We start from the raw sequence: 12,102 nt of genomic DNA on the forward strand, positions 1-12,102 counted from the left end.
TGTAGATCACATAACCAGAGACTGATCCACTGGGATAAGCAGAATGAATGACAGCAAGCAGAGATCTAGAAACCGCGAGGAATAGATACATTAAGTATATAGGAAAATTGTACAACTTCTCATTTTACAAATAATAACATTTGTTTCCTAATATTGATCTAAAACTGGACAACCCCTTTAAGAGCCTCCATAGCAGATTCTCTCACGTTTGACAGATTATTACGATATTGGCCCAGATTTACTAACTGGGCTGCACCTAGAAGTGGCCAAAAACAGGTCTCCGCTCGGCACCCAATTGAACATCTCCACTCCTGCACCCGGCTGGCTCTTTTCTAGACAGAGGAAACGTGGAGGCGCCTCCATCCATCAGATTTATTATGAGGTCGGGGTCTTCTAGTCATTCTGGTGCGTCTTGTGCCTGTCAGGCAATAAATGAAGCCATTCTTAATAAATTCCCTCCATTGTTCTTGTCTTTCATGTAACACATTCAGCACTGTACTGTGATTAAAAGGTTAACCCAATGCAGATGTGAACAGAGCCTTACTATTCAGTGTAAGGGCCCGTTCACACCGAGTAAACGCGCGTGTATTTTGGCAAAATACACGTGTAAAAATAAGACTCCCATTGACTTCAATGACATTTTACACGTGTATTTTGACGTGTATTTTTACACTTGTTTATGGGGTTCATGTGCTTTTACAGCACAGCACTGACCCCCCAGGGTCAAGAAAATGGACATATTGCATAGCACATACACATATACAAACTGTGACACATGCACACACAATGGACTGCCTGGTCTATATATATAATTCATATTTGGCTCCAATTTATGGACAGCCCCTCGAAATAAATCATTTTATCCTCCATTTAGAAGTGTGACAAAGACACCTTTGACCACTAGAGGGAGCTCTGATCTGAGGCGCTCTTCCAATAACAATGGAACATTACGTGAACCACGCCCCCTCCTTTCAGTCAGCCAATGACAGGCAGGGAAAAAATGTCAACACGACCGATGTGACAGAGCAGCCATGAAGAAAGCGGAAGTACTGGGATAGAATGAACACATGCCCCCTCTCACCACCAGGGGGAGCTCTGCATAAGCGTGTTTCCGTGTCGACTGTAGCTTTATTGTTGACCACGCCCCTTCGTCTTGTCAGCCAATGACGGCCTAGAACACGTGTCCTGAAAATAGTGGTGGCAATTCAAGGCTCAGGAAGACCACGCCTCTTCTTCTCACCAGCCAATGAGAGCCTGGTACTATCGTCCAGGCTTCAGTGATGACGGAGCGGTAGTGAGATAGACCACGCCCTTTCCTCTAGTCAGCCAATGAGATCCTGGATCGCTCCTGCAGACTACAGCAGGGACAGGACGGCTGTCGGGAAGCCGGAAGTGCTGGGCTAGAGGGGGAAGATGCCGGCTGTAGCACTGCTTGTCAATGTGGGCTTCTCCGTGCTGGGGGGCCTGGCCACTGCGGCTCTCATCCCGGCCTTCCAGGATCATTTCATCGCGGCCAGACTGTGCGGGAGAGACCTGAACAAGCCCAGCAAGAAGGAGATGTAAGACTGTGCTCAGCTCACCTGACTGAGCGTCCGGAAAGACTACAAGTCCCAGCATGCTGCGGGGCAGTGGTCACCGAACTGTGGCCCTAAAGCTGTTGTAAGACTACAAGTCCCAGCATGCTGCGGGGCAGTGGTCACCGAACTGTGGCCCTAAAGCTGTTGTAAGACTACAAGTCCCAGCATGCTGCGGGGCAGTGGTCACTGAACTGTGGCCCTAAATCACATGTATGACTACAAGTCCCAGCATGCTGCGGGGCAGTGGTCACTAGACTGTGGCCCTAAATCAGATGTATGACTACAAGTCCCAGCATGCTGCAGAGCAGTGGTCACCAAACAGTGGCCCTAAAGCTGTTGTAAGACTACAAGTCCCAGCATGCTGCGGGGCAGTGGTCACCGAACTGTGGCCCTAAATCACATGTATGACTACAAGTCCCAGCATGCTGCAGGGCAGTGGTCACTAGAATGTGGCCCTAAGGCAGTAATGCAGTCATCCCCAACATGTATCCCTAAATCATTTGTATGACTGCAACACCCAACATGCTGTAGAACAGGGATCCCCAACCTGTGGCCCTAAAGTTGTTGCAAGACTACAACTCCCTGCATGCCACAGAGCAGTGGTCCCCAAACTGTGACCCTAAAGCAGTTATAAGACTACAACTCCCAGCATGCACTAACACCGGGATATCCAACCTGTGGCCCTAAAGTTGTTGTAAGACTACAGCTCCCAGCATGCTGCAGAGCAGGGGTCACCAAACTCTGGCCCTAAGGCAGTAATGCAGTCATCCTAAATATGTAGCCCTAAATCAGATGTATGACTACAACTCCCAGCTTTCTATAGCACAGGGATCCGCAACCTGTGGCCTTAAAGCTGTTGCAAGACTACAACTCCCAGCATGCACTAGCACAGGGATCTCCAACCTGTGGCCCTAAAGCTGTTGAATGATTACATTTCCCAGCATGCTGTAGCATAGGGATCCCCAAACTGTGGCCCTGAAGCAGTTACATGGCTACAACACTGATATCAATATATAAGTGATATCTGTCATTGTAATCCTAATGAGAGGAGTGTGAGTAAGTGATCTCTACAGAACAGAAAGTGTAAGTGTACTCTAAGGGCTCGTTCACACGGGTCAAAAGGGGGCGGATTTTGGCGCTGAATCAACATCATAAACCGCCCCTCACAATGGAGGTCTGTGTAGACCAGTAGCTTACTTTTTTCTGTGAGTGGCATGTTCCCTCTCACGGATAAAATAAGCGAGCTGCCATGTCTACAGGCGGATTCTGCGGCTGATTCAGCCCCGGCGTCCTCCTCGCAACAGCACCCTCCGGACTAGGACCAATCGTTTGAGCCTACTCCGGAGAGGGAAGGCGCATTTTGGCCCTATTGTGATGCGGCTTCCCATGTCACAATCAGGACCAAAATGCGCCATACCGTGTGAACTAGCCCTGAATCGCTTGACTCCGACTCCTTCATAAATGACAGACACAGTAACGCTCCTCTAATTCACAAAACTAGTGACTGAATTCCTATGAGAGTAATTATGTAACGAGTTATGTATCTAATTATCTAGTATTAATCATTGTAGAATAGAATTAATAATAGTTGGTAACTTTTTTGCGACTTCCCCCATAACTGACAGCGCAGCCCTGACTATAAGGCTCAGCGGCCATACAGGCTATTGGGGTTCTTACTCCTGGATTCATGGTGTTCATCACCTATTCTCTCCACAGCCCGGAGTCTCTTGGTGTGATCAGCGGCGCCGTGTTCCTGCTCATCCTTTTTTGCTTCATTCCCATCCCATTTGTGAGCTGTTTCATTGAAGAGAATTGTAAAGAGTTCCCCCATCATGAGGTGAGTTCTGACTCCTCTAAAGCTGGCCATACACATCAGCGGGATCGGCCAACCTATAATATAATGTGTGTGGGGTCTCTTGACTTCAGCAGGTGACCAATCCACATCTATGACCTCCTCTGCCAGTGCTATGGGGTCGTAGCTTATCTGCTGCAGGAACAAAGGATCAGGCAGATTGATATCAACATGCCTGATCCTTCATTTACCTCACTGAAGAGAGTCGGGACCCCTCCATACACATAAGGTCTCGTTCGTCTGATGGTTACGCTGTCCTTTGTGTACTAATTTGTTGTGGGGTTTTTTCTTTCCAGTTTGTGGCTCTTATAGGATCTCTCCTCGCCATCTGTTGTATGATCTTTTTGGGTTTTGCTGACGATGTCCTGAGTCTGCGCTGGCGACATAAACTTCTATTGCCCACGGCAGCCTCGCTACCACTGCTAATGGTCTACTTCACCACCTTTGGCAACACCACTATTGTCGTGCCCAAACCCTTCAGGCCAATTCTTGGGCTCCACGTGGACTTGAGTGAGTATATTCAGCTGCATTCAATGTAATATATAGTGTCTGGGGACCTAATGGATACATGTGATACATACTCTGGGAGCTTCTTGCTGCATATATATATATATATATATATATATATATATATATATATATATACAATTACTGTCTGGGTCTCCACTTACTTGTGTATATCACTTCTTCCCTCTATCTATAGGTATCCTCTATTACGTGTACATGGGAATGCTGGCCGTGTTTTGTACCAACGCCATCAACATCCTGGCAGGAATCAATGGCCTAGAGGCCGGCCAGTCATTGGTCATTGCTGGCTCTATAATAATCTTTAACATTGCAGAGCTGAATGGTAAGTACTTGTGCATCTCTTACACTACTCCATGGATTTATATGCTTTATTACATTTTTGCTTCCTAGGATAGTCTCTATATAGGCATTAACTCTGCAAGTGGAAGGGGCTTTATATACAGTCCTATGAAAAAGTTTGGGCCCCCCTATTAATCTTAATAATTTTTAGTTCTAAATATTTTGGTGTTTGCAACAGCCATTTCAGTTTGATATATCTAATAACTGATGGACACAGTAATATTTCAGGATTGAAATGAGGTTTATTGTACTAACAGAAAATGTGCAATATGCATTAAACCAAAATTTGACCGGTGCAAAAGTATGGGCACCTCAACAGAAAAGTGACATTAATTTTCAGTAGATCCTCCTTTTGCAAAGATAACAGCCTCTAGTCGCTTCCTGTAGCTTTTAATCAGTTCCTGGATCCTGGATGAAGGTATTTTGGACCATTCCTCTTTACAATACAAGTTCAGTTAAGTTTGATGGTTGCCGAGCATGGACAGCCCGCTTCAAATCATCCCACAGATGTTCAATGATATTCAGGTCTGGGGACTGGGATGGCCATTCCAGAACATTGTACTTGTTCCTCTGCATGAATGCCTGAGTTGATTTGGAGCGGTGTTTTGGATCATTGTCTTGCTGAAATATCCATCCCCGGCGTAACTTCAACTTCGTCACTGATTCTTGAACATTATTCTCAAGAATCTGCTGATACTGAGTGGAATCCATGCGACCCTCAACTTTAACAAGATTCCCGATGCCGGCATTGGCCACACAGCCCCAAAGCATGATGGAACCTCCACCAAATTTTACAGTGGGTAGCATGTGTTTTTCTTGGAATGCTGCTTTTTTTGGACGCCATGCATAACGCCTTTTTGTATGACCAAACAACTCAATCTTTGCTTCATCAGTCCACAGGACCTTCTTCCAAAATGAAGCTGGCTTGTCCAAATGTGCTTTTTCATACCTCAGGCGACTCTGTTTGTGGCGTACGTGCAGAAACGGCTTCTTTCTCATCACTCTCCCATACAGCCTCTCCTTGTGCAAAGTGCGCTGTATTGTTGACCGATGCACAGTGACACCATCTGCAGCAAGATGATGCTGCAGCTCTTTGGAGGTGGTCTGTGGATTGTCCTTGACTGTTCTCACCATTCTTCTTCTCTGCCTTTCTGATATTTTTCTTGGCCTGCCACTTCTGGGCTTAACAAGAACTGTCCCTGTGGTCTTCCATTTCCTTACTATGTTCCTCACAGTGGAAACTGACAGGTTAAATCTCTGAGACAACTTTTTGTATCCTTCCCCTGAACAACTATGTTGAACAATCTTTGTTTTCAGATCATTTGAGAGCGGGCTGTCCATGTTCGGCGACCATCAAACTTAACTGAACTTGAATTGTTTTGTAGAAAGAAATGGTCCAAAATCCCTTCATCCAGGATCCAGGAACTGATTAAAAGCTACAGGAGGCGACTAGAGGCTGTTATCTTTGCAAAAGGAGGATCTACTGAAAATTAATGTCATTTTTCTGTTGAGGTGCCCATACTTTTGCACCGGTCAAATTTTGGTTTAATGCATATTGCACATTTTCTATTAGTACAATAAACCTCATTTCAATCCTGAAATATTACTGTGTCCATCAGTTATTAGATATATCAAACTGAAATGGCTGCTGCAAACACCAAAATATTTAGAACTAAAAATGATTACGATTAATAGGGGTGCCCAAACTTTTTCATAGGACTGTACATGAGATATTCTGGGAGAATGCCCTATGGACAGAGGAGACAAAAATCAAACTTTTTGGTACACAGACGGAAAAATGAAGCATATTTTGAAAAAAAACCTGTCCCTACAGTGAAACATGGAGGAGGCTCTGTTATGTTCTGGGGCTCCTTTGCTGCATCTGGCACAGGGTGTCTTGAATCTGTTCAGGGTACAATGAAATCTCAAGACTATCAATGGATTCTATAGAGAAATGTGCTGCCCAGTGTCAGAAAGCTTTGGTCTCAGTTGCAGGTCATGGGTCTTGCAACAGGATAATGACCCAAAACACACTGCTAAAAACACCCAAGAATGGCTAACAGGAAAACATTGGACTATTCTGAAGTGGCCTTCTATGAGCCCTGACCTAAATCCTTGGAAGGAGCTGAAATCTGGAAAAGGCACCTTCACACCTGAGACAACTGGAGCAGTTTACTCATGAGGAGGGGGCCAAAATACCTGCTGAGAGGTGCAGAAGTCTCATTGACAGTTACAGAAATCATGTGATCGCAGCGATTGCCTCAAAAGGTTGTGCAATAAAATATTAAAGAGGCTCTATCACTGGGAAAAGTCATTTTTAACTAATCACATCCTTGCATAGGCTTTAGAAAGGGTATTCCACACCTACCTTTAGTATGTAGATTGCCTCAGTGGTTTCTGAATAAGTCTGTTTTTATTCATATGCTAATTAGACTGGTGCACGATACATCGTGCACCCCTTTGCTATTGTTTCCTATGGGAGGTTGCTGATAATGATGATGACTCAGCTTCCTGTTTGCACACACACATAGGAGATAATAGCAGAGACGAGTGCTGCTGGGAACTTCCTGTGCTGGCTGGAAGCTCAATAACATATGAATAAAAACGGACTTATTCAGAAACCACTGAGGCAATCTACATACTAAAGGTAGGTGTGGACTAGCCTTTCTAAAGCCTATGCAAGCATGTGATTAGTTAAAAATGACTTTTCCCAGTGATAGAGCCCCTTTAAGTTATAGGAACCATCATTTCTGTCCAGGCCGGTGTCATGAGGTTTCTTTTCTAAAAAATTCTGTTGGAGCGAAAAGCAATGTTTGACTTTCATTTGTTCATTTTCACAGAATTTTTATTTATTATTACTTCTATCAGATTCACGTTATTTTTTTATTTTATTTTTATGTAGATAGTGAGCCCCATATAGGGTTCACAATCCACTTTTTTTTTTTTTTGTCCTATCAGTATGTCTTTGGTGTATGGGAGGAAATCCACGCAAACACGGGGAGAACATACAAACTCCTTACAGATCTTGTCTCTGGCAGGATTTGAACCCAGGACTCCAGCGCTGCAAGGCTGCAGTGCTAACCAATGTGCCACCGTGTTGCCCCTGATTCAAGTTATTTCTGTGACCATTGTGGGTTTTACTTTCATTAAGCGAGGGTACCAACAATTTTGTCCATGTGTGTAATTGATCAGTAACCTCACATCTAAGTCTGTCTTGGGGAGGCCAAGATAGATGGACTGAAAATCATTGTAGCTGGTGGTGGAGATTAAGAGCCAGATAAGTGGTGAAGGACAGTTTCTTATTTGCTTGCATTGTGCAGTGTTTCTGTGCAGTTACTGCTGAGAGCCTCCTCCATGATGCTTTATACCTCTTATGTTTCAGGTGACTTCAGCGATGATCATCTCTTTTCCCTCTACCTTATCATTCCTTTCTTCTTCACCACGTTGGGCTTGCTGTACCATAACTGGTAAGAACTGGCTTTCTGTCTATAATTTGCACTAACCTACATGTTTTTAGGGGCTGTCCAGGATATTTTATTGCCGGAAGCCTTACTCTCCTGTCCCTGGGGTTCCAGTGTCCCTGCCACTTTCTGGTCCAATGGTACCTGGAGGCTTGTTCTGGTGGAAGTCCTCACTGTGCATGACTGCTGAGACCAGGAAAGGACCTGGGTCATCGCAAGTGACGTCTCCTCTCCTGTCACCACTGAGGCAACAGATTAGCGTCAGCAGTCTCGTTCAGCAAGGACTTCCTCTGGAACACCCCTTTAATTTACATGGGAAGATTATGCAAATCTGTCTTCCATGATGTAATTAGGAAGACAGTGCCTCAAGCATGCGCACCAATAGAGGGCGCTCCCTTTAACATCATGCCCGGCCTTCCCTTTAACATCATGCCTGGCCTTCCCAGAGGCCTTTGCTGCAATGATGTGGGATTTTACCAAGTACAGTCTCTCAGCAGCAACGGCTGGGCATGATGTTAAAGGGATCGCCCTCTGTTGGGCTGCATGACTGAGGCACTGGCATCCTAATTACATTATGGAAGTCAGATTTGCATATTCTTCCCATGTTCCTTTGCACAGTGGAGCGCAAATGGCTTAATAAGACTCCACACACCTAAATGGTGGTCTCACCCTATGGAGTGACGATATCCCTTTAACCCTTTAATTTAAGGATTCATAGTATCCATAGGCCCCTATTCACTCAACATGGCTTCTGTTGGGCCCAGGGCTGTAGAGTTGTTAGCCCAAACCACTGACTCCAACTCATCGGTTTCTGTACAATCCAACTCTGACTCCTGCTCTGATTTATTCATAAATGGCGACATGAGCTCGCATTGAAATCGGAGTATGCCTGGATTTTGGCACAGAGTACACAGCAGACCCTGTGCTCGCTGCCTGAGCGTACCCCTAGGGTTCCCATGTCTGCCTTTCTCATGTCTTACTACAACTCTTGTACTAGATATAATACAGACTGACATAGAACAGATGTGTATTCTTCTCCTGAACATTATTCCCTCTCAGTGTTGGTTTATTATGTCTTCTCGTCTTCACCAGGTATCCGTCCAGAGTCTTTGTGGGTGATACCTTCTGTTACTTTGCTGGTATGACGTTTGCTGTGGTCGGCATCATCGGACACTTCAGTAAAACTATGCTGTTATTCTTCATTCCACAAGTATTGAACTTCTTATACTCCCTGCCGCAGTTACTGAATATAATCCCATGTCCACGACATCGCCTACCAAGGTAACATATCATCACTTATCCACTATTATTTAATAGACCTATTTCAGGTTGATTTATAGACTTGGGGTTTAGTGTCCCAAATGCCTTGTATTAAAGCCGTCCATGCCTGCAGTTAAAAAAACCAAACCTCTATACTCGCCTGTGCTCCCATCACCTGCACAGTTCTTCAGTGACGCTGAGGACATACACCCCGGCTTCTGGCGCTCGGTGTATAGCAGCACGAGGAGTATAACACACTGTATTTTATTTTTAGTACGGAATGGATGGCTTTATTACAGGGCGATTTGGGACATATTAAACCCCTCCCCAGTCCATAAGGACCTGTGGGTGGTTCAGTGATCTAAATCACCCTGACAGATTCCCTTTTAAAGGGATTGTCCCATCACTATCAACTTGGAGCCCCAGCTGATTTTACTAAGTAGAGCTATCCCATCTATGACGTCTATACATGGATAGGGCTTGCTGTAATGAAACAACCTCTTGTGGTGCTCACTTGTAAGGGCTTCTGTGTCTTAAGACATCTGTGTTTCTTGAGTTCGTCAGTATAGGTATGCTGCTGGGTATAGCCTCTGTAGTACAAGCAACAAACTGTGTAGACAAGTTACATGCATTGTTGAATATGTGTATGAGATTTGTCTGCACTCTGATACTCAAAGCAGAAGATAAACCCACATAGACAAACTGAGCTTTCTTGTTAAGTCATAGAGAGAACTCTGCAACCACACTGTTATGGCTGCACGGTTCTCTCTATCCTCTGTTCCCATCTCTATGATCAGGGCTGAGAGAGAGTACACCAAGTCTTTACAGTATAAATGTAAGACATGTCCTTTATGATTAACCCTCTGTTTTCTGTATATTTCTAAAGGTTTGACCCCAGCACAGGAAAACTCAATATGAGCTACTCTAAGTTTAAAGCAAAAGATCTGTCGCCGATCGGCGCGTTATTTCTAAAGGCAAGTACAACGTTCCATTCATTTCTTTCTGACAACACGTGAAATACAGGAACCTTTACTACGGCGTTGTAAATCCTGTGAATTATCTTATGTCTATTACTAGGTTGCTGAAGCTCTTCACGTTGTTGATGTCAAGCAGCAGAAGGGCGACCCAGAATTCATAGAGATCAGTAACCTGACCCTCATAAACTTTGTTCTGAAGATTATTGGGCCGACTAAAGAGAAAAACCTAACTATACTCTTACTTCTGATCCAGGTACTGTAATAAGAGCAGGTTCTGTGTATTCTTAGCACCATGTCTGAGTATATACAGACAATGCCACATCTTATGTGTGTGTCCATCGTATTGTGCCCTGCCCAGAGCAGGCTGACTTACTTTTTACATAGAAGTCTATGAGGCTGCTGTTAGACACACAAATAAAAGATCTTCTGCTATACAATGAAGTAAGCTGATAGTTTGCATCGAAGCTCAGCATATGTAACGTGTACCTCCAAATACAATTTAAATGAGTACTGCAGATGAATATATGAAACTTTGTAATACATCTTATTAAATAAATTTGTTTCCTTCTCCATGTATTAATCTGAGTTATGAAGTCTATGGAGGTGGCTGTTGGCAGACTCACAAATCACTACATTGGCTACACTGTGACTGAGCACAGATCGAGGCAGTAAACCATTAAGTCGGTAGCAGCCTCCTACTCCCCTCTCCACTCCATAGACTTCTGTGTTTTGAGGCAAGTCTGGAAACCAGTTCTATATAAATAAATAGACTGAGGAAGGAGATCGGCCTGACAACTGCAGAAGGAAATAGATTTCTATAATAAGATCTATTACAAAGTTCCTTATTCATATGTACCATTCATTTATGTAACGTACCGCTATAATTTGCATTACGCACTAACCTGACCTTTCTGCAATGCCCAGAGTCTGCCCACTTTGGGTTACATTTTATGGAACCCCTGCCCTTTGGTTTGGATGCCACATTGAAACCAATAGGGAAAAAAGAAGCCCATTCATTTCAATGGGGAGCGCTCGTATGCCGGCTCCCATTGAAATGAATGGGATCTGCTTTGTACGCGCTGATTCTGAACGTGTGTTACGTCCAGAATCAGCTCAGTGTATACTTAGTGTGAATGTACCCTTACACTATACAATAACAACTCCAGCACTTGTTTCTTGCTTTGGCAGGTTCTTGGAAGCTGCTGTGCCTTCTTAATCCGGTATCAATTGGTGCGACTCTTCTACGACGTGTGACCTCCAGCATGGACTATACTTGAATGGTTCCCAATAAGCTGCTGCTTTAAGGTCATCCCCAGGACATGATGTGACCATCATTTTGTCAGAGAAGCCATCACCCTGTTCCCTATGGGATCCATCTTTCCTTTTCTCAACAATGCACTAAACTTTTTTTCCATGTATCTGGACCGGTGCGGTTTTGTTGGCCAATCTGTTTGGAAGGAACTAAAGCAGGAATTCTGTCAATTGTAAGATATTAAAAGGTTTATGTTTTTAATTTATTTGCCTTTTTATTTCACTTTATGTAGACTTGTGATATTTTAAGAGGGAAATTCCTTCAACAAAAAAAAAAAAAACTTTCATAAAATTTTTTCCCCCATGTTTGCTTTTAAGAGAATAGAGTGCCAACCCCTTTAAAGAGGACCTTTCATGGTTTGGGGCACAGGTAGTTCTATATACTGCTGGAAAGCAGACAGTGCGCTGAATTCAGCACACTGTCGGCTTTCCCGATCTGTTCCCCCTGGTGAAGAGCTATCAGTCCCGATACCGTAGCTCTTCATTGTCATAAGGGCGTTTCTAACAGTCAGGAACGTCCTTCTTCAAAGCAGCGCCTATCGCACTGTACTGTGGAGTGGGGAGGAACGCCCCCTCCCTTTGCTCACAGTACTCGTCCATAGATGAGTATTATCAGGAGGGGAGGGGGCGTTCCTCCCCGCTCACACTGTACAGCACGATAGGCTCTGCTGTGGAGAAGGACGTTCCTAACAGACTATCAGGAACGCCCTTCTGACTGTAAAGTGCTACGGTACCGGGACCGATAGCGCTTTACCCGGGGCACAGATCGGGAAAGCCGACAGTACACTGAATTCAGC

At 44.4% G+C, this 12,102-nt stretch overlaps 1 protein-coding gene across 1 annotated transcript; it reads left to right on the plus strand.

Moving 5' to 3' along the window:
- Positions 1–1,372: 1,372 nt before the first annotated feature.
- DPAGT1 (dolichyl-phosphate N-acetylglucosaminephosphotransferase 1) lies at positions 1,373–11,507 on the plus strand. Its single transcript, XM_075278809.1, has 9 exons — positions 1,373–1,559; positions 3,294–3,414; positions 3,726–3,939; positions 4,133–4,279; positions 7,679–7,763; positions 8,850–9,038; positions 9,904–9,991; positions 10,095–10,247; positions 11,183–11,507. Exons 1-9 carry the CDS (start codon positions 1,414–1,416, stop codon positions 11,246–11,248), a joined length of 1,209 nt encoding a protein of 402 aa, XP_075134910.1. The 5' UTR covers positions 1,373–1,413; the 3' UTR covers positions 11,249–11,507.
- Positions 11,508–12,102: the final 595 nt, after the last annotated feature.

This window comes from Leptodactylus fuscus, chromosome 6 (assembly GCF_031893055.1).
Source record: "Leptodactylus fuscus isolate aLepFus1 chromosome 6, aLepFus1.hap2, whole genome shotgun sequence".
NCBI lineage: Eukaryota > Metazoa > Chordata > Amphibia > Anura > Leptodactylidae > Leptodactylus > Leptodactylus fuscus.

What these genes read in the sequence shown, in the direction of transcription:
- DPAGT1 (XM_075278809.1), top strand. Translation starts at nt 1,414, where the DNA reads ATGCCGGCTGTAGCACTGCTTGTCAATGTGGGCTTCTCCGTGCTGGGG. An exon ending in AAGAGTTCCCCCATCATGAG is followed by an intron (nt 3,415 to 3,725) that starts GTGAGTTCTGAC and finishes TTTTCTTTCCAG; the next exon opens with TTTGTGGCTCTTATAGGATC. An exon ending in GGCTTGCTGTACCATAACTG is followed by an intron (nt 7,764 to 8,849) that starts GTAAGAACTGGC and finishes CGTCTTCACCAG; the next exon opens with GTATCCGTCCAGAGTCTTTG.